Source organism: Lagenorhynchus albirostris, chromosome 15 (genome assembly GCF_949774975.1).
Source record: "Lagenorhynchus albirostris chromosome 15, mLagAlb1.1, whole genome shotgun sequence".
Taxonomy (NCBI): Eukaryota; Metazoa; Chordata; class Mammalia; order Artiodactyla; family Delphinidae; genus Lagenorhynchus; species Lagenorhynchus albirostris.
In genome coordinates this window covers 28,409,931-28,433,287 of record NC_083109.1, presented here as the reverse complement: position 1 = coordinate 28,433,287, position 23,357 = coordinate 28,409,931, and the positions used below count along the sequence as shown (strand labels likewise).

The 23,357-nt window shown below is 41.9% G+C and overlaps 1 protein-coding gene across 1 annotated transcript in view; it reads left to right on the top strand.

The window, feature by feature from the left end:
* LOC132505053 (signal-regulatory protein beta-1-like) overlaps positions 1-22,896 on the top strand; it is a 38,879-nt gene extending 15,983 nt beyond the window's left edge. Inside the window, exons 2-5 of the mRNA XM_060122922.1 lie at positions 6,931-7,284; positions 12,607-12,927; positions 13,513-13,842; positions 22,790-22,896. Coding sequence (XP_059978905.1) covers positions 6,931-7,284; positions 12,607-12,927; positions 13,513-13,842; positions 22,790-22,896 — 1,112 coding nt within the window. The remainder of the gene's footprint in view (positions 1-6,930; positions 7,285-12,606; positions 12,928-13,512; positions 13,843-22,789) is intronic.
* Positions 22,897-23,357: the final 461 nt, after the last annotated feature.

Here is a 23,357-nt window from a genome sequence, read left to right as displayed (position 1 = left end):
GGCAGGCATCCATACTAAAATCAGCCCTCACATCAAAAATGTTAAACCCATACAAGCTACACAGGGACACTCCCACATATAAATAGTCTTCCAAGACCACAGTAGATAATTTTTTCTCCTAAACTCACAGAATAAGAAAAATATAAGTAAAATGAAGATGAAGAGGAGCCAATCCCAGTTAAAAGACCAAGAGAATTCCCCTGAAAGAATAAACAATGAAACAGAGCTCTTTAGTCTAATAGACACAGATTTCAAAAAGGAGATAATGAAAATACTGAAGGAATTAAGAAAGGGTATCAATAGAAATGCAGAACACTGTAAAAAGGAACTAGAAACTATGAAGAGGAACCAAGAAAAAATAGAAAACTCATTTGCTGAGATGAAAAGTGAACTAAAGGCAATGAATAGCAGAATGAATAATGCAGGAGAACAAATAAGTGGTCTGGAAGATAGAATAATGGAAATCACCCAATCAGGACAGCAGACAGAAAACCAAATGAAAAAAAAAAAATGAAAGGAATATAAGAGACCTATGGGATAATATAAAGCTTGCCACTCTACACATAATAGGGATTCCAGAAAGGAAAGAAAGAGAAAAGGGGATCAAAAATGTATTTGAAGAAATTATCGCTGAAGACTTCCCACACCTAAAGAAGGAAACAGATATCCAGGTACAGGAAGCACAGAGGGTCCCAAACAAGGTAAGCCCAAAGAGACCTACACTAAGATGTATTCTAATAAAAAATGGCAAAAGTTGATAAAGAGGGGATTCTAAAGGCAGCAAGAGAAAAACAAAGAGTTAATTACAAGGGAACCCCTATAAGGCTATCAGCAGATTTCTCTACAGACACTTTGCAAGCCAGAAGGAAGTGGCAAGATATATTCAAAGCCCTGAAAAGGAAAAATCTGCAACCTAGAATACTCTACACAGCAAGATTATCATTTAGAATCGAAGGAGAGATAAAGAATTTCTCAGACAAGCAAAGCTAAAAGAAAATAGCAATACTAAACCTATTCTAAAGGAAATATTGAAAGGTCTTCTCTAGAAAAGAAGTAAGAATATATAGGAAAGACAAAATCACCGTTAGAAGCAAATCACTTAAATAAGCTAGTATGCAGATTTGAAAAATCAAAAAAATTCTGTGAAAGTGATGATAACCACAATGAACAGCAAAAGGATGAACATAAAGATGTAAAAGAGGACATAGGAATCATACTGATAAAATGTGGGGGAAGAGAGTAAGAAAATGTACATTTGTTTTCATTTCATAGAATGTGTTTGAGCCTCTATGACTACCAGTCTAAGGCAAGTAGATATAGATGGGGTTAATATACTTGAAAAACAGGTAACCACAAATCAAAAACATACAATAGACTCACAAAAACCAGAAAGAAGAGAAATAAGTATAATACAAAAGAAAATCATTAAACCGCAAAAAGAAAATGAAAGGGACAAAGAAGAAATACAAAATCAATGGGAAAACAGGCTCAAAATGGCAATAAATACATAGCTATCAATAATGACATTGGGGTTTCCCTGGTGGCACAGTGGTTGAGAGTCCACCTGCCAAGGCAGGGGACATGGGTTCGTGCCCTGGTCCGGGAAGATCCCACATGCCGCAGAGTGGCTGGGCCCGTGAGCCATGGCCACTGAGCCTGCGCATCCAAAGCCTGTGCTCCACAACAGGAGAGACCACAACAGTGAGAGGCCCGCATACCGCAAAAAAAAAAAAAAAAATTACGTTAAATATCAATGGAATGAAAGCTACAATCAAAAGATACAGAGTGGCAGATTGGATTAAAAAAACAAGAGCCTACAATATGCTGCCTACAGGAGACCCAGTTTAGGGCAAAAGACACACATAGATTGAAAGTAAGGGGATGGAAAAAGATATTTCATGCAAAAAGAAATGGGAAGAAAGTGGGGGTCACAATACTCACATCAAACAAAATAGACTTTAAAACAAAGGCCCTAAAGATAAAGAAGGACACTATATAATGATAAAAGGCTCAACACAAAAAGAGGATTTTACACTAGTCAACATATATGCACATAATATAGGAGCAGCCAAATACATAAAACAAATACTAACAGAAATAAAGGGAGAAATTGACAGGAATACAATAATTAGATTTTAACACCCCACTCACATCAATGGACAGATCTTCTAGACAGAATGTCCTAAATGATACAATAGAACAGTTGGACTTCATTGATATTTTCAAGACTTTACATTAAAAAAAAAACCAGACTACACATTCTTTTCAAGTGCACATGAAACATTCTTTAGGAATGATCACATATTGGGACAGACCTCAATGAATTTAAGAGTATAGAAATTATCTCAAACATCTTTTCTGAACACAACAGCATTCAACTAAAATCAACCGCAGAAAAAGAAATGAGGAAAAAGATTACATGGAGACCAAATAAAATGCTACTAAAAAACCAATGGGTCGAGGATGAAATAAAAGAGGAAATTTTAAAAATACCTTGAGACAAATGACAATGAAAACACAACAATACAAAATCTATGGGATGCAACAAATGCAGTCCTTAGAGGGAAGTTCATAGCAATACAGTTCATAGCCTTCATCAAAGAAACAAGAAAATTCTCAAATAAACAACATAGCTTACCACTTAAAAGAATTAGAAAAAAAGAACAAACAAAATGTAAAGCCAGCAGAAGGGAGGAAATAATAAATATCAGAGAGGAAATAAAATAGAGATTAAAAAACAGTAGAAAAAAATCAATAAAACCAAGAATTGGTTCTTTGAAAGGGTAACAAGATTGACAAACCTTTGGCCAGGCTCACCAAGAAGAAAAGAGAGAGATCCTGGATAAACAAAATAAGAAATGAAAAAGGAGACATTACATTTGATACTGCAGAAATACAAAAAAACATAAGGGAATACTATGAATAATTATATGCCAACAGATTCGACAACATAGAAGACATGGACAAGTTTCTAGAAACATACAGCCCACCAATAATGAATCAAGAAGAAATAGATAACTTGAACAGACTGATCATGAGAGGTGAAGTAGAATCTGTAATAAAAAACGTCCTACAAATAAAAGTCCAGGACCAGATGGCTTCACAAGTGAACTATACCAAACATACATAAAACAAATAGAAGAATTTATACTGATCCTTCTCAAACTCCTCCAAAAAGTTGAAGAGGAGGGAACACTCCCAAAGACATTCTATGAAGCCACCATTACCCTGATATCACAACCACACAAAGACACGACCAAAAAAGAAAATTACAAGCCAATATCTTTGATGAATACAGATGCAAAAATTCTCAACAAAACATTAGCAAACCAAATCCAACAACACATAAACAATATCATACACCATGGACAAGTTGGATTCATCCCAAGTTCACAAGAATGTTTTGACATACAGAAATAAATCAATATGATACACCCCACAAACAATACCACATGATCATCTCAATAGATGCAGAAAAAACGTTTCACAAAATTCAACATCAATTCATGATAAAAACTCTTGCTAAAGTGGGTATACAGGGAACAAAACTATTTATGACAAACACACAGCTAAAATAATACTCAATGGTGAAAATCTGAAAGACTTTCCACTAAAAAATGGAAAAAGACAAGGATGCCCACTCTCACCTCTTCTATTCAACATAGTATTGGAAGTCCCAGCTACAGAAATCAGACAAGAAAAAGAAATAAAATGTATCTAAATTGGAAGGAAAGAGGTAAAATTGTCATTATATGAAGATGACATGATACTATATATAGAAAATCCTAAAGACTCCACACAAAAACTACTAGAACTGATCAACAAATGCCACAAGGTAGCAGGATACAAGATTAATATAGAGAAATTGGTTGCATTTCTTTACACTCACAATGTAATATCAGGAAGGGAATGTAAAAAAAACAATACCTTTAAAACTCACACTCCCCAAAATAAAATACTTAGGAATAATCCTGACTAAGGAGGTGAAAGACTTATACACTGAGAACTATAAAACATTAATAAAGGAAACTGAAGATTATTCAAAGAAAAGGAAAGATATCCCATGCTTTTGGATTGGAAGAATTAATATTGTTAAAATGGCCATACTACCCAAAGCAATCTACAGATTTAACTCAATCCCTATCAAATTACCCATAAAATTTTCCCCAGAACTAGAACAAATACTCCTAAAATTTATATGGAACCACAAAAGACTCAGAATTGCCAAAGCAATCCTGAATAAAAAGAACAAAGCATGAAGCATAACCCTCCCAAACTTCAGACAATACTACAAAGCTACAGTACTCAAAACAACATGGTATTGGCACAAAAACAGACATATGGATCAATGGAACAGAATAGAGAGCACATAAATAAACCCACACACTTACAGTCAATTAATCTTTGACAAAAGAAACAAGAATATATAATGGGAAAAAGACAGTTTCTTCAGCAAGTGGTGTTGGGAAAGTTGGACAGCTGCATGTAAATCGATGAAATTAGAACATACCCTTTCACAATACAAACAAATAAACTCAAAATGACTTAAAGACTTAAACATAAGTCATGACACCATAAAACTCCTAGAAGAGATCATAGGCAAAACATTTTTTGACATAAATTATACAAAAGTTTTCTTAGGTCCGTCTCCCAAGGCAATAGAAATAAAAACAAACAATGGGACCTAATCAAACTTACAAGCTTTTGCAGAGCGAAAGAAACCATAAACAAAACAAAAAAACAACCTACTGAATGGCAGAAAATATTCACAAAGGATTTGACCAACAAGGGCTTGCTTTCCAAAATATACAAACAGCTCATACAACTCAACAACATTTCTCCAAAGAATAAATACAAATGGCCAATAGGCACATGAAAAGATGCTTACTAATTATTAGAGAAATGCAAATCAAAACTAAAATTAGGTACCACCTCACATCAGTCAGAATGGTCACCCTTAAAAGCTCTACAAATAACAAATGCTGGAGAGGATGTGGAGAAAAGGGAACTCTCCTATACTGTTGGCAGGAATGTAATTTGGTACAGCCACCTTGGAAAACAATATGGAGGTTCCTCAGAAAAATAAAAATAGAATTACCATATGATCCAGTGATCCCACTCATGGGCATATATCCAAACAAACTTTTATCCAAAAAGATACATGCACCCCTATGTTCATATAGCAGCACTATTCACAATAACTAAGACATGGGAACAACCTAAAAGTCCATCGACAGATGAATGGATAAAGAAGATGTGGTACATATATACAATGGGATACTATTCAGCCATAAAAAATAATGAAATAATGTCATTTGCAGCAACATGGACACAACTAGAGATTATCATACTAAGTGAAGTAAGTCAGAAAGAGAAAAGAGAAACACCATATGATATTTATATGTGGAATCTAAAAGATGACACAGGGAATTCTCTGGTGGTCCAGTAGTTAGGACTCCACGTTTCCACTTCAGGGGGCCTGGGTTCGATCCCTGGTTGGGGAATTAGGATCCCGCAAGCTATGCCACATGGACCTCCCCCCGCAAAAAAGATGAGACCACGGAACCTATCTACAAAACAGAAACAGACTCACGGACATAGAGAACAAACTTGTGGTTGCCAAGGAGGAGAGGGTAGGGGTAATGTAATCTATTATATATGGAATGGATAAACAACAAGGTCCTACTGTATAGCACAGAGAACTATATTCAGTATGCTATGATAAGCCATAATGGAAAAGAATATATTAAAAAAAGAATGTATATATGTATATACAAGAATATATGTATGTATAAATGAGCCAATTTTTGTACAGCAGAAATTACCAAAACACTGTAAATCAACAATACTTCAGTATAAAAAAGTTATAAATCAAGTAAAAAGAAAAAAGTAGCCCCCCCAAAGAGATCTATGCCCTATACTCACCTGTGAATATTTTACTTTACTTGGAAAAAGAGATTTTGTAAAAGTGATTAAGTTAAGACCCTTGCTATGGGGAGAATATCCTAGATTATCATTGTGGGCCCAATATAATCTTATAAGAATGAGGCAGGAAAGCCAAAGTTAGAGAAGTACAAGTGACAATGGAAGCAACATTAGAGTCATAAGAAGATGGAAACCATGAGAAAAGGAGTGTAGACAGTCTCAAAAATTTGGAGAGACAATGATCAGAGCATCCAGAAGAAATGTAGCCCAACTAACTCCTTGATTTTAGTCCAGTAATACCATTTCTGGTCCTTTGACATCCAGAATTATAATAAAACTGTCACTTCAAGCCACTAAATTTTTGATAATTTATTACAGCAGCCTTAGGTAACTAATAAAACATGACTATGTCATTGGGAAAAAATGCTAGGGACTTGAAACAATATTTTACTTTCTTCTTAAACTAAATGTTCATTGTGTTGGGAGCTCTGCACATCACTGCCACTCAAGTATCCAGGTTGTTGGAGCCAACCTCATCATGAGAATGTGGATCTCTGGGGAAGATGGAAGTTGGTCCATAAAGCCTCTTGCAGTTAAATGAATAACCTACGAAATATATCCATCACTTCTCCTCACAACTCAGTGGTCTAAAGAAGACATGTGATCCCACCTAATGCAAAGGCCAGAAGTGCAGCACTCCAGGAGGCCACAAAGTGAACAGCCAGAAATATTTGGTGAAGTGTGACACTTCCAATGAGGGCTCAAGTACTCAAACTCATTCTCTGCCACATCATTTAACCTCTCTGTGCCTCAATTCCTCTCTTGTATTAGGGTCTCACGTTATAGGTTCATTGTGCAAGTTGCATGCAATATACACGCAATGGGCTGAGTTCAAGGCTGGCTCATGGTGCACTAAGTTAATGAAAACTGTTGTTGATAAATAACTGAGAAAACCTACTGGATCACCTAAGGATGAATAAATAACTGGATTGTGTTTCCCTCCAGGAGTGGCAGGTGAGGACGAGCTGCAGGTGATTCAGCCTGGCGGGTCAGTTTCAGTTGCAGCAGGAGAGACGGCCACTCTGCGCTGCGACGTGACCTCCCTGCTCCCCGTGGGGCCCGTCAAGTGGTTCAGGGGCACAGGGCCAGGCCGGGAGTTAATCTACAGTCTCAAAGGAGCCCCCTTCCCTCGAGTAACAACTGTTGCAGATATTACAAGGAGAAACAACATGGACTTTTCCATCCACATCAGTAACATCACGCCAGCAGACACCGGTATGTACTACTGTGTGAAGTTCAAGAAAGCAAGCCCTGACGTGGAGGTTAAGTCTGGACCAGGCACTCATCTCACTGTGAGTGGTGAGTATGGCCTGGGTCTCTTTTGTCCCCCTGGTCTGTGACAACAAGTCAACAAGAATGCCCTCCATCCTTTGAGAAAAAAGAAAAAAAAGAAGAATCAAGTGCAGCAGTGGGTGTTTATATCAAGATCTGATTTCACTCCCTTTTACAGATCAGGGAGACTGAGGCCTGCAGAGGTCATGCTACTTGCTAAAGGCCCCACAACTGGGAAAGTTGGGAAAAGTCTGGAACCCCAGTCTGCCTGGCTCCACAGCCCTTGCCTTTTCCATCCCGTCTAGCCCTTTGGTTCCAGGGCTGAGGGAACTGAAGGTCTGAGCGACTTGCCCCGTCACAGCCCAGGTATCACCTCCTGCCTCCAGAGAGTGCTCCCCTCAGTGTGGCTGAGTCTTCTCTTTATTCAGCACCTATCGAGCACCTACTGTGTGCCAGGCCCTGCTCCAGATGTTGTGGAAGCAGCAGTGAACAAAGCAGACAAGGCTCTTCTCCCGTGGAACTTATGTTCTCTCCCCTTCCAAAGAGAAGTCCATCCAGGGCAGGGTTTCTTTATTTCCTCTTCAGAAACATCACACTGAGAAGAAATTCCTAGAGGCATAGGTTCAGTGTTTACTCTAACGGCCAGGGCTAGAGGAGATGCCCAGAGGTTGAGTGTTTCCTGGGGGTCTGTTGGGAAAACCCTCCTGTGATTCAGAGACCGACTCACAGAGTCACTGAAGGCTCCCAGCAGAGTTGGGTCATCTCAGAATGTCCCTCCCCCGGGAAGAGGTTCCCCATGTGGGTGACTTAGGGGCTGCCCCATTGAGGCAGCAAAGGCACTCATTAAGAGTTTTCTGACAAAGACCCTGGATCCTCTTCCTAACTCCTGAATCCTGGACTGTGACACAGGAGAGACCTTTTGACACTGTCTGCCCAACCCTCCATGTACAGATGGTGGCCTGAGGCCAAGAGGTGACTGGAACCCAGACCACAGTCCCATGGTCAGTGAGTGAGGGGATCCTTCCAGAACCCAATCTGATTCCAGGCCAGGCTCTTTCCTGTACCAGCATTGGAACTGGTTTCATGGAAGAGCCTGGTACATGGAAGTTAAAGAATAAAAGCTCCTTGAATTAACCATTGAACATGATGTTTTCATTGCTTTCCCATAGGGTCAGGAGGCTCCTCGCATTCAGGCCCTAAGTCCTGAGGCGACTGGAAACTTCTCCCTACTTTCAGCCACATGATCCCAAATCCCTCATTCCATACCAGCACCTAGAGCTGCGCATTGTTTCAACAGCTACTTAACATTCAGGGTATGGAGACAATCGTTTTCATTTTACAGTCTCCTGTTGACGGATACTAAGGTGTTCCTAACCTCGGGCTATCGAAACAGCACCGCAGTGGATAACCTTTCCATGTGTCACTCTCCTCAAAGGGGAAATACCCACTGGAAGTAGCATTGCTAGATCAGAGAGTATGTGTATTTTAATTTGTGTGATTATATTGCCAACTTTCCCTCCTAGTCATGGTAGCAAATGAATCTTCCCAGAGCTCCAGGCATTAGCAGGCAAGGTGGCTTTATCCTGATTTTGCCGATATTACTACACTTCCCAGATTGTCGGTTCCTTGCTCAGCCAATCACAGCTAGTAAGTGGTTCCACTGCCACTCAGATCTGCTGCCTCCCAGGAGGCTGCTCGTCCTCGTCCCCAGGCTGCCTGCCCAGGGGATTCCCTGGATGAGAAGGGAAGGAGGGGGAGGGGAGCAGCAGCCTGTCAGATTCTGAATCTTCCTCATGGCATTTACTCCTTATAACCAGTGCTCTGAGCGTAGGGCCATCTGTTGTCCCTTTTACATATGAGGACACTGGGGCTCGGAGAGAGGACCTGATATGTGAGCAGGTAGGGGAGCCAAGATTGAGCCCAAGTACCTAGACTCACGACCCTGCTCTCTGCACACCCCACTGTGCTGGCAAGTGTGGAGAAAACTCCAGGCCTGTCCTCTTAAAACCTTGTATTGTTCTGTTCTTTAGCAATAAGCATTTTAAAAAGTCCTGTATGGGAGGCAAGTCTAGCTTTACCACAGATCAGACAGATACTACAGTGTCTCATGATGTGCTGAATGTTCCTAAAATGCAGGGCTCAGCACACTTAAAAGCACCAGGAGTTTTTCTCTCTGTTGTTGCGATCTTGCTTCTTCACTAGGCCTCATGGGGGAGCAGCTCCGGGAAGTGCAGTGTGGACAGCACAGAGAGGGGCCAGTGCGGTCCCAGCAGCACCATGCACACCCATTCCTGGCTCTGCAGGCCGAGGATGAGGAGGGGGAGGTGCTCCCTAGAGGGTGCTGGGGGCCCCGCGTGAGCAAGAGTTCATATTCTAGACTCAGGTGTCAGGGGCCCATGTCTTCCCTTGTTGCTACAGGGTCCCCAGGCCTGGGCACTCAGAAGCCACTCCTCCCTGTACTTGCTTGAAGTCAAGAATCTCAGAGGGAAAAGGGGAGGGTGGTGGTAGTGTGGGGGCTTGTGAAGGTGGGGTGCTTGCTCTGCTGATGGCCATGAAAGCTTGGAGGTGACAGGAAACACTTCTGGGACACAGTGGGTGGGGAGGGTGAGGAGACAGTCCCTTCATTTCTCTCAGCCTCAGTTTTCTCATCTGTAAAATGGTGATCACCATGGTCTCCTTTCAGTAGAATTGGAAGGATTTGAGGTGCTCTGTCTAAATCACCAGCACAGAGTAGGGGCCCCCCAGTCGTGTTTTTTCAAGGCTGTGACCCAGTTCCCTGTACTGGGCCCCATTTCCTCACGTGTAGAAAGAGGATAATCACACAGCCTTTGCATTACATCCTGAGGGTACAACGACCTGGTGACTCCCTCAGGGAGCGATGGTGCTGGCCTCCCAGACTGTGATCTTAGCTAGTCTCAGTTCCCTCTAGTCCTCAGTTTCCCCGTCTGTAAAATGGTGGTAATCACGCTGCCTTTCAGGGGTCTGTGATGACTCGAGAGCATCTGGGAAGCCCTGGATGGGGTGGACTGGGTATCACTGAGCTCAGTGCACAGTGGTTGAGAGCCTGGGCCGAGCCCCCCTGCCTGGGCCTCCATCCCAGCTCTGCCCCGTCCCAGCTCTGGGACCTCTGACGAGTCCCTCCCCACACTGGGGCTTCATATCCTCATCCGTCAGTGACAGCCCTGCCCTCACAGAGCATCTGCAGGAACTGAATGAGGGACGCATGTCTAGAGCTTAGAGCAGATCCTGGCATATGGTACGTGTTCCACCAACGTGAGCTCTGATGTGCTGGAGCCAGAGGACCTCGGATGGGTCACTTTCTCTACAGGACTAAGTACAACTGGGGTTGGGGTGGAGCTGGGCTCCTTTAGACCTTGGCTACTTATTAGAATGAGAGATGGTAAAAGATCCCTAGACCCTGGTTCCACCCTAAAAATTCTGATTTAATTGGTCAGACGTGGGCCTGCGCAGCTGAGTCTTCTCACTCCTGCAGAGGATGCTGGTGCCCTGCTAGGGCAGAGGAGCCCTGAGTCACGTGTTCTCTGAGGTCAGAGGGAAAGCTGTGGTTTTTCCAGGACAGAGGCGGGTCACCCGTGGTGCCTGGGTTGTACGAACAGCTCTCCTGGGTGTGAGTGCTTCAGAATAGCCCGTGATGGTGACAGCTTTTAGGACGCCCAAGAAAGTCATTCGGAGTCGATTGGCAGGCACACACCCCACCTCCAACAGAGCTCACCTGGGCTGAGAGGTGCGTCCTCCCAACTCAGACCACCCTGTTCAGACCCGAGCTTCATCACTGGGGAAACCTTCCCATCTTTACACACGTGTGTGTGTAAACAGGCTCTGGAATGCCTGCAAATCCTCCCTGCTCAGCCTGGAGACCTCCTGCCTCAACACGCCACAGTGACACTGACAAAATCTGTTCTTCCTCCTTTCAAAATGCTTACAGCTTCTGTAAAGAGCTGATCTGCAGGAAAATGCCTGTGATCTCTTGTGTAGTTTGAAAACCAATTCCCCAAACTTGTTTCTTGAGGGAATTATTTTTAAAAATGGGAACAGATTTATAATTTGGTGTTTCTACTAGTTTTTTCCTGTGGATTTTTGTATGACAGCTACATGGAGCACGATTTGAGACTCTTCTTGGTGTTTCTGTTGTGCTTTTGTTTTAGAACTAGAATGGCCAGATCTTATGATAACAATCATGGGTGTTGTATCTTGTTCCTTTAGGGGTGTCCAGGATGCTGGTGTTTATACAATTTGACATTTTAAGGTAACTCCTTGCTATGTCCTCAAACGTTTGATGAGTTTTAAGAAGCAAGTTAAGTATTTACAAATGCAAATATTTGTAATGTTTGCTGACTTTTACAGGAGGTGTTGAGTAACAATGAACAATTGGGAAACACGCTACAGGAACCTTCTAAAGAGAGAAAGCACCCTCACGTTTCATTTACCCATTTGTGTGTTTCTGGGTGCATTATAGGCCTGTGCCTGTGTCTCTACAGATTTAATAACAATTAAGAAATTAACCACCACTGGTTTCTCAGCACTCAGTGATCTTTCTTCTCAACCCAAAACTGAACCAAGAGAAGAACCCAGACTCAGAAAAACATCCCTTTGCTCCCTTCCTTTGAAATTCAGGGATTGATACATTGGTCCTACTGAAATATTCGTGGAAAGAATGAAAACTATGCAGTAAATTCATAAACACCTGAAGGGACAGCTCTGGGTATAAATACAGTCCAGGTTAAAGAGATATCTGTGTTTGTTGGTTTTGTGAATCATCTTGTGTTTTACTCATAGCAAAAATGCTCCCACTGCCTGATTTAACCCTCACTGAAGCCCGGGAAGGGTAATGCCTGCTGTCCCCTTTCACAGACGAGGAGCTGGGAGGTGCCATGGCCACAGCTCTCGTTGGACGGTTAGCCTGGCTCAGCTTCCATGTGGTCCCGCTATGACCCCGCTTCCCCTGCATTTACTTCTGTGAACACTTCTCCGAACTTACCTAAGTTTTCCAGGGGGAGCCCAGCTAGGAACAGTTAATAGGAGAGTGAGACCAATCAGTACTTTGGTTCCTTTGCCCAAACTGGTGGGAAATCACCTGGCAGATGTAAGAAGGTGGACTTTGAACTCAGGCCTGGAATTCGATGTCAGCCCTGCCCCCGACTCAGAGTCACCTCTGGGAACCTGTGTGTCTGTCTCCTCTGTCAGATGAGGATGATGACACTGCCCTCCCAGAACTATTTGAGGAATTTAAAACATAATATGTGTGGTGGTTCTTAACTGCGTCACATTTTTATCATTAGTGATGATAATTACAATCATGTTCATCATTTATAAATGTTCCTTTTGTAGCCAAACCCTCTCCTCCTGTGGTATCAGGCCCCACAGTGAGGGTCACACCTGAGCAGACAGTGAGCTTCACCTGCAAATCCCACGGGTTCACCCCCAGAAACATCTCCCTGAAATGGTTCAAAAATGGCAATGAGCTCTCAGCCTCCCAGACCGACGTGGAACCAGAGGGAAACAAAGTTTCCTACAGCATCTCGAGCACAACCAAGGTGGTGCTGGCCCCAGGGGATGTTCGCTCCCAGGTCATCTGCGAAGTGACCCACATCACCCTGCAGGGAGACCCTCCTCTTCGTGGGACAGCCAACTTGTCTGAGACCATCCGAGGTAGAAGCCCCTCATGCCAGCCTAAGCCCGCACCTGCTCTCAAGGCCCCAGCCCCTTCCTCCTCCCTGCTTTTTGCTCCAGGCCTCAAATTGCCTGGAATCTACTTCCTGACAGTCCTGCCCCATCACCAGGCTCCTAGATGAGCTGGTCACTAACTACCGTTTTAACGGCAGCTGCCAGGTGGACACCCATCATGTGCCAAGCACTGTGCTGAGTAGTTTCCTTTACTTAATCAATAGTTTCTCCAACTACTGAGCACCTACTATAAGCCAGGCCCCTATGTGCTTGGCGATTTCGTATATTTTGCTGCAGGTATTATATTCCAACTGCATGCCACGGGCTGTGTTTGTAGATGACACACATCATTAACCTACTAGGAGCCCAGTCCTTGAGCACCTACTGTGCGCCCTGCAGTGTGCTTATGATTTCATTTCTATGCAAAGACACCCCCGGTGTCTGAGCGCCTGCTGCATGCCTGGCTCTGTCCTCTGGTGACTCCCTTGCTGTGCTGGAAGCTGTTATCCAGCCCCTCTCCTGTGACCTGTTGGTTCCATAAGGTCAGAGCTTCTGCCTATGCTGTTTCAGTTCCGCCTACCTTGATGATTACCCAACACCCCATGGTGGGGAACCAGGTGAATATCACCTGCCAGGTGAACAAGTTCTACCCCCAGCGCCTACAGCTGACCTGGTTGGAGAACGGAAATGTGTCCCGAATAGACATGGCCTCGACCCTCATAGAGAACAAGGACGGGACCTTTAACCGGACGAGCTGGCTCGTGGTGAACTCATCTGCCCACAGGGAGGCTGTGCTGCTCACCTGCCAGGTGGAGCATGACGGACAGCCGGCGGTCACCAAAAACGACATCGTGGAGTCCTCTGCTCCCCAGAAGAACCAGGATGCAGATGAATGTATTGGTGAGGCCTCCACTCCAACTGACCCAGTTCTTTACTTTTTTTATTTAATATTAAAGGTAGTAATTCATGCTTATTATAGAACAATCTAGAAGTCAATAGGTGTAAAATAGAATTTCAAAATAAGTTCCCTCCCCTAAATCCCACACCCCCAAGAGTGACCACTGGTAAGAGTTTGGCATATTCTTTATAGATCTCTTGACATATATTTCCATGAAAGAAAGTAGGAAGGAGGGAGATCATTCTGTTCATGGAGTCCTGCCTCTCATGCTCTTCAACTAACAGTAATTATGTTCCTCATTCCCTGTCCACCCACCCACTTCCCTCCTCCTTGTCCTTTCTAACCTCTGCTTAGTCTCTCTCCAGCCTAGACTTTTCCATCTATATCAGTAACATCACCCCAGTAGACACTTGCACCTAATATTCTGTGAAATTTTGGAAGGGTAGCCCTGAGGACATGAAGTGTGAGTCTGAACCTGGCACCCAGGTGACCATGAGTGGTCACTGCACAGGGCTCCTTTGTCCCCTGATTTGTGACAATGGACTAGTAATGATCACAGTCGCTCACTGAACATTTTCTAAATGCAGATCTCAGTTCAGCTGTGATCTCTGTTCCTGCTTCAACAACCCAGAGGGAGACTCAGGGAGAAACGAGGGACGGGGGATGCTGTTGAAGATTTGTTGCCTTTAGTTCAGATGATTGGGCTAAACTAATAAAGGTGAATCTGAGTCCCTGAGGACAGGAACCACCAGGCTTTATAACAGATATGTGCTAATTAAAGACAGGTTCCCCCTCAGCTGGGCATCGTCCCAAGGACAGTCCCCCTTTCTATGAATAAAATATGTCTTATAGGCTGTCATGTAACATCAAGAGAGGGTCGAGTCACATCCAGGAGTCTTTCCTCCAGAAGACCTTTCAAAGTCCCACCTTCCTTCCAACATGCCCGTGGTGTTGTCCTCAACTTCGGGGTCAATGCTAGGTCACTGAGTGACCATGTCCCTGCCTGCTGGAAGAATAAAGAGAGGAAGGGGAGAACAAACAACTTCCCTTAAACAAGAGATATAGAAAAGTTGCATAATTGTGTTCACTTTAACTTACTCCTGTGTGCACAACCAGTGTCAGTGGAGTCCACAATTGTGTGGTCATACGGTTAAGGACCTTGATTTTCTACAAAAACTAATACCAGTGCACACTTAATATATAATCAACATTAATCCCCTAATATCATTTAAAATGGAGTATAAATTCAAATTTTCCAAAATGTATTTTATTGTTGTTTTTGTGCACCAAAATTTTAATTCATCTGTAAGTTCTTGGCAAAAATTTTCCATGACTCCATCTGGGCCTTGAGAATCTATTTTTTTATTTGAAAAGAATTTGAATTATTTAAGACTATTCAGATTATTCATTTAATATAGTGTGAGCTGTGGTAGGTTCTGCTTTTTGAGGTATTTGTTCCATTGTCTCTAAGTTGTCAAATTTCTGCCTGTATAGTTTTTCATAACATTCCCTAACTATCCTTTTGATGTCTGAAGGGTCTGTAGTGATGTCCTCTGTTTCATTCCTGATATTGAAAATGTGTCATTCATTTTTTCTTTGCAGTTGTACTAGAAGCTTTTCAATGTTATTGGTCTTTTAAAAGAACCCACTCTTTTTTTTCCTTATTAGTCATCAATTTTATACACACCAGTGTATACATGCCAATGCCAATCACCCAGTTCATCACACCACCACCCCAAACCCCCTCCACTTTCCCCCCTTGGTGTCCATACGTTTGTTCTCTACATCTGTGTCTCAATTTCTGCCCTGCAAACCGGTTCATCTGTACCATTTTCCTAGGTCCCACATATATGCGTTAATATACGATATTTGTTTTTCTCTTTCTCACTTACTTCACTCTGTATGACAGTCTCTAGATCAATCCACGTCTCAACAAATGACCCAATTTTGTTCCTTTTTATGGCTGAGTAATATTCCATTGTATATATGTACCACATCTTCTTTATCCATTTGTCTGTCAATGAGCATTTAGGTTGCTTCCGTGACCTGGGTATTGTAAATAATGCTGCAGTGAACATTGGTGTGCATGTGTTGTTTTGATTATGGTTTTCTCTGGGTATATGCCCAGTACTGGGATTGCTGGATTGTATGGTAATTCTATTTTTAGTTTTTTAAGGAATCTCCATAGTGGCTGTATCAATTTACATTACCACCAACAGTGCAAGAGGGTTCCCTTTCCTCCACACCCTCTCCAGCATTTGTTGTTTGTAGATTTTCTGATGAAGCCCATTCTAACTGGTGTGAGGTGATACCTCATTGTAGTTCTGATTTGCATTTCTCTAATAATTAGTGATGTTGAGTAGCTTTTCATGTGATTCTTGGCCATCTGTATGTCTTCTTTAGAGAAATGTCTATTTAGGTCTTCTGCCCGTTTTTGGATTGGGTTGTTTGTTTTTCTAATATTGAGCTGCATGTGCTGTTTATATATTTTGGAGATTAATCCTTTGTCCATTGATTCGTTGGCAAATGTTTTCTCCCATTCTGAGGGTTGTCTTTTCATCTTGTTTATGGTTTCCTTTGCTGTGCAAAAACTTTTAAGTTTCATTAGATCCCATTTGTTTCTTTTTGTTTTTATTTCCATTACTCTAAGAGGTGGATCAAAAAAGATCTTGCTGTGATTTATGTCAGAGTGTTCTTCCTATATTTTCCACCAAGAGTTTTATGGTGTCTGGTCTTACATTTAGGTCTCTAATCCATTTTGAGTTTATTTTTGTGTATGGTGTTAGGGAATGTTCTAATTTCATTCTTTTACATGTAGCTGTCCAGGTTTCCCAGAACCACTTATTGAAGAGACTGTCTTTTCTCCATTGTATATCCTTGCCTCCTTTGTCATAGATTAGTTGACCATAGGTGTATGGGTTTTCCTCTGGGCTTTCTATCTTGTTCCATTGATCTATGTTTCAGTTTTGGTGCCAGTACCACATTGTCTTGATTACTGTAGCTTTGTAGTATAGTCTGAAGTCAGGGAATCTGATTCCTCCACCTCCGTTTTTTCCCTCAAGACTGTTTTGGCTATTAGGGGTCTTTTTTGTCTCCATACAAAATTTAAGATTTTTTGTTCTAGTTCCATAAAAGATGCCATTGGATAGGGTTTCCATTGAATATGTAGATTGCTTTGGGCACTATACTCATTTTCACAATATTGATTCTTCCCATCCAAGAACATGGTATACCTCTCCATCTGTTGATATCATCTTTAATTTCTTTTATCAGTGTCTTATAGTTTTCTGCATACAGGTCTTTTGTCTCCTTAGGTAGGTTTATTCCTAGATATTTTATTCTTTTTGTTGCAGTGGTAAATGGGAGTGTTTCCTTAATTTCTCTTTCAGATTTTTCATCATTAGTGTATAGGAATGCAAGAGATTTCTGTGCATTAATTTTGTATCCTGCAACTTTACCAAGTTCATTGATTAGCTCTAGTAGTTTTCTGGTAGCATCTTTAGGATTCTCTACATATAGTATCATGTCATCTGTAAAGAGTGACAGTTTTACTTCTTCTTTTCCAATTTATATTCCTTTTATTTCTTTTTCTTCTCTGATTGCTGTGGCTACGACTTCCAAAACTATGTTGAATAATAGTGGTGAGAGTGGACATCCTTGTGTTGTTCCTGAACTTAGAGGAAATGCTTTCAGTTTTTCACCATTGAGAATGATGTTTGCTGTGCGTTTGTCATATATGGCTGTTATTATGTTGGGGTAGCTTCCCTCTATGCCCACTTTCTGGAGAGTTTTTATATAAATCAGTGTTGAATTTTGTCAAAAGCTTTCTCTGCATCTCTTGAGATGATCATATGGTTTTTATTCTTAAGTTTGTTAATATATTGTATCATATTGACTGATTTGCATATATTGAAGAATCCTTGCATCCCGGGGATAAATCCCACTTGATCATGGTGTTTGATACTTTTTTTCTTTTTTGTGGTACGCGGGCCTCTCACTGTTGTGGCCCCTCCCATTGCAGAGCACAGCCTCCAGACACGCAGGCTCAGCAGTCATGGCTCATGGGCCCAGCCGCTCCATGGCAGGTGGGATATTCCCGGACCGGGGCACGAACCCATGTTCCCTGCATCAGCAGGCAGACTCTGAACAACTGCACCAGCAGGGAAGCCCAATGGTGTATGATACTTTTAATGTGTTGTTGGATTCTGTTTGCTAGTATTTCGTTGAGGATTTTTGCATCTATATTCATCAGTGATATTGGTTTGTAATTTTCTTTTTTGTAGTATCTTTGTCTGGTTTTGGAATCAGGGTGATGGCGGCCTCATAGAATGAGTTTGGGAGTGTTCCTTCCACTGCAATTTTTTGGAAGAGTTTGAGAAGGATGGGTGTTAGCTCTTCTCTAAATGTTTGATATTATTCACCTGTGAAGCTATCTGGTCCTGGACTTCTGTTTGTTGGAAGATTTTTAATCACAGTTCCAATTTCATTACTTGTGATGGTCTGTTCATATTTTCTATTTCATCCTGGTTCAGTCTTGGAAGGTTATACCTTTCTAAGAATTTGTCCTTTACTTCCAGGTTGTCCATTTTATTGGCATTGACTTGCTTGTAGTAGTCTCTTAGGATGCTTTTTATTTCTGCAGTGTCTGTTGTAACTTCTACTTTTTCATTTCTAATTTTATTGATTTGAGCCTTCTCCCTCTTTTTCTTGATGAGTCTGGCTAATGGTTTATCAATTTTGTTTATCTTCTCCAAGTACCAGCTTTTAATTTTATTGATCTTTGCTATCGTTTTCTTTGTTTCTATTTCATTTATTTTCTGCTCTGATATTTATGATTTCTTTCCTTTTGATAACTTTGGGCTTTGTTTGTTCTTCTTTCTCTAGTTCCCTTAGGTGTAAGGTTAGATTGCTTATTTGAGATTTGTCGTTTCTTGAGGTAGGCTCGTATAGCTATAAACTTCGCTCTTAGAACTGCTTTTGCTGCATCCCACAGGTTTTGGATCACCGTGTTTTCATTGTCATTTTTCTCTAGATATTTTTTGATTTCCTCTTTGATTTCTTCAGTGATCTCTTGGTTATTTAGTGAGGTATTGTTTCGCCTCCATGTTTTTGTGTTTTTTACGTTTTTTCCCCTGTAATTCATTTCTAATCTCATAGCACTGTGGTCAGAAAAGAAGTTTGATATGATTTCAATTTTCTTAAATTTACTGAGGCTTGATTTGTGACCCAAGATGTGATCTCTCCTGGAGAATGTCACATACACACTTGAGAAGAAAGTATAATCTGCTGTTTTTGGTTGGAATGTCCTATAAATATCAATTATATCTATCTGGTCTTTAAATTGTGTCATTTAAAGCTTCTGTTTCCTTATTTATTTTCATTTAGGATGATCGGTCCATTGGTGTAAGTGAGCTGTTAAAGTCCCCCCATTATTATTGTGTTACTGTCGCTCTCCTCTTTTAACTGTTAGCAGTTGCCTTATGTACAGAGGTGCTCCTATGTTGGGTGCATATATATTTATAATTGTTATATCTTCTTCTTGGATTGTTCCTTTGATCATTATGTAGTGTCCTTCTTCGTCTCTTGTAACATTCTTTATTTTAAAGTCTATTTTATCTAATATGAGTATTGCTACTCCAGCTTCCCCTTGATTTCCATTTGCATGGAATATCTTTTTCCATGCCCTCACTTTCAGTCTGTATGTGTCCCTAGGTCTGAAGTCGGTCTCTTGTAGAGAGCATATATATGTGTTTTGTTTTGTACCCATTCAGCAAGCATGTGTCTTTTGGTTGGAGCATTTAATCCATTCACTTTTAAGGTAATTATAGATACATATATTCATATGACGATTTTCTTAATTGTTTTGGGTTTGTTTTTGTAGGTCCTTCTCTTCTCTTGTGTTTCCCCCTTAGAGAAGTTCCTTTAGCATTTATTGTAAAGCTGGTTTCGTGGTGCTGAATTCTCTTAGCTTTTGCTTGTCTGTAAAGCTTTTGATTTCTCCATCAAATCTGAGTGAGATCCTTGCTGGGTAGAGTAATCTTGGTTGTAGTTTCCTCCCTTCCATCACTTTAAGTATATCATGCCACTCCCTTCTGGCTTGTAGAGTTTCTGCTGAGAAATCAGCTGTTAACCTTATGGGAGTTTCCTTGTATATTATTTGTCGTTTTTCCCTTGCTGTTTTCAATAAATTTTCTTTGTCTTTAATTTTTACCAGTTTGATTACTATGTGTCTCGGCATGTTTCTCCTTGGGTTTATGCTGTATATGACTCTCTGTGCTTCCTGGATTTGGGTGGCTGTTTCCTTTCCCATATTAGGGAAGTTTTCAACTATAATCTCTTCAAATATTTTCTCTGGTCCTTTCTCTCTCTCTTCTCCTTCCGGGACTCCTATAATGTAAATGTTGTTGCGTTTAATGTTGTCCCAGAAGTCTCTTAGGCTGTCTTCATTTCTTTTCATTCTTTTTTCTTTATTCTGTTCCACAGCAGTGAATTCCACCATTTCTGTCTTCCAGGTCACTTATCCGTTCTTCTGCCTCAGTTATTCTGCTATTGATTCCTTCTAGTGTAGTTTTCATTTCAGGTATTGTATTGTTCGTCTCTGTTTGTTTGTCCTTCAGTTCTTCTAGGTCTGTGTTAAACATTTCTTGCATCTTCTCGATTTTTGCCTCCATTCTTTTGCCGATGTCCTGGATCGTCTTCACTATCATTATTCTGAATTCTTTTTCTGGAAGGTTGCCTATCTCCACTTCATTTAGTTGTTTTTCTTGTTCCTTCATCTGCTACATAGCCCTCTGCCTTTTCATCTTGTCTATCTTTCTGTGAATGTGGTTTTTGTTCCACAGGCTGCAGGATTGTAATTCTTCTTGCTTCTGCTGTCTGCCTTCTGGTGGATAAGGCTATCTCAGAGCCCACTTTTTGTTTCAGTTATTTTCTCTATTGTTTATCTGTTTTCACTTTCACTGATTTTTCTTCTTTATTATTTCCTCCCTTCTGCTTGCTTTGGGTTTATTTTGCTCCTTCATTTCTGATTTCTTGAGGCAGGAATTTAGATTATTGATTTAGACTTTTTCTTTTTCCTAGTGCCACACCTGTGTCTCCTCTTGTGCTTGGTTCCTGACTGCTGTGTTCTTCCTCCAGTCCTCAGGTCCCTAGACAGTCTGCCTCCTCTTCCACTTCAGAGTCCTTCTATGCTTGTCCCGTGTGTTATTTCTAGGGTTCAAGTTGTACTGAACGAGGAAAGTAGGAGAGAAGAGTCCATGCCATCTTGTCTGGTATGGCCTGTAAATGCTTTATCATCTTCCATCTTCTGCTCAGGCTCAACCAGGGCTGGTACTTCAGGGTGCTGCAGGGTGCCTGACGCATGATGCTTGCTAGTGTAGTAAAGCTGGAAATGTCTTTTGGAGCACCTAGGTTGGCAGGCTGAAGAGAAGTGTAAGATGCTGATGTGATCCTTCTCCCTGGATCCAAAGCCTACCCCGGGCATCTGAGGGCTCCAACCACTGCAGGCTGCATCCAGTGGGTCTGGTGTGAGGATGCACATCTTATTGTTTGTTTTTATGGTATTGGGGTTTTTTACAATATTTCTAGCCTAATAGACCTCTCTTCACTAGTACAGCATAAGTCAAGATGTTAACGGAGTTTTTGGTTGGTTCATTGGTTGTTTTGTTTTGCTTTGGTTTTTTTTTTTTTTGCAGTATGCAGGCCTCTCACTGTTGTGGCCTCTCCCATTGCGGAGCACAGGCTTGACGCACAGGCTCAGCAGCCATGGCTCACGGGCCTAGTTGCTCCGCGGCATGTGGGATCCTCCCAGACCTGGTCACGAACCCGTGTCCCCTGCATTGGCAGGCGGACTCTCAACCACTGCGCCACCAGGGAAGCCCGGTTGGTTGGTTTTGATAGTGGGAGAAATGTTCTGAGTCCTCTAATTCTTTGGTTCTCTTTTGTCTTTCAGGAACCTAAATCCCATCCCTCTGCTTTTTACTTTTTCCCTTTACCTCTCAATTGCCATCAGCACGTCTTCCTTCTTTCCAATTTTTCTACCCAGAAGTTATGCACTTTAACTCATGCATATCCATTTATTCACATCTGTTCTCCTTGAATTAGGTTCCTATAGTCAGTGTAAGTAATTACCACATTTAATAATTTAATACAAGACAAATGCATTATCATACAGTTGTAGAGGTCAGAAGTCTACAATGGGTAGCTGGGCTCTAGAGAAGAATCCATTTCCTTGCCTTTTCCAACTCCCAGAGGTGTCCACAGTCCTTGGCAAAGGGCCTCACATCAGTCTGACCTCTGCTTCTGACATCACATCTCCTCCAACTGTTCTGCCTCAATCTTTTACTTATAAGAATCTTTGTGCTTACATGGCCTCCACTAGGAAAATGTGCCCATCTCAAGATCCTTAACAAATCACTACTGCTAATCCCTTTTGACATGTAAGGTAACATATGCACAGGTTCTGGGGATTCTGTTCCAACCGTTTTAAATCACACATACTTTTAAACCCCTTTCTATGATCTGTGCTCCTTAGGACACTTTTCCAATATTTTCAAAGTTTAGACAAATTTATATTGGTGGTGGTATTTCCAAATAACTCTAGCTGCCTTGTCTATTTCTCCATAATTTTCCTGGTGGCTGGTTGAAGATGGGATGGCAGCCTAGTGAGAGACTATGAGGATTTGCTGAATTTTCTCTTGTCTCACAGTTATTTTCACTTCTGACATTTTCTCTTCAAGTAATAACACCCTTGCAGCCTGAGAAAAGAGAGTAGGAGAATGAGGGACTCCTGTATGCTGATTTCTGCCTCAAGCTTGAGCCCAGGATGCAGGTCAAAGCCTCAGAGTGCTGATGGGCCCAGGTGGCCTCAGATGGAGTAAGTCGAGGCCCCTGGGAATGGCTCCTGTGTGATCCCTCTAATCACTCCTCTTGTCCCTTGATGATTTCCAGGCCCAGAGCTGTCTTCTCCTCTCCTGGTAGTTCTCCTCCTAGGCCCCAAGGTGCTGTTGGTGGTCGGTGTCTCTGTCATCTTTGTCTACAGGAAGCATTGGGCCTGACTGTAAGTTGGGGTAGGAGGGAGGGCAGGACAAGGTCTGTCCTAGATGACATAAGGTCAGTAGGGGAGCCAGCCCATAGGTCACACAGGGTCAAGGCCCACGTGGGGATAAGAGAAGGGGACACACTTCCCTCAATACCCTCAGGAGTATCCTGTTTCCCTCTAAGAGGTGCCCAACTCCCAGGAGGTGTGTGGGGTCCTGGAGGAGGTGGGCTGGATCAGGGGTTTTCAAAGGGTGTCTCTTAGCAGTTCTGTAGAGGAAGTGGGCAGAAGATGCTGAATGAGGAGGAGCTAAGTGGGTGGTTCCCTTAGAGACCATTTCTAAACACTTGAGTCCTGGGGTTCCTTGGGGCAAAAAGAATCCACATTTTCAGGTTATGTTGAGAACTCTGGATTGGCTATTCTGAGAGCGGCTTCTGCTCTGACCCTCCATGTGACAGAACAGAAGGGCTGGGGATGGGG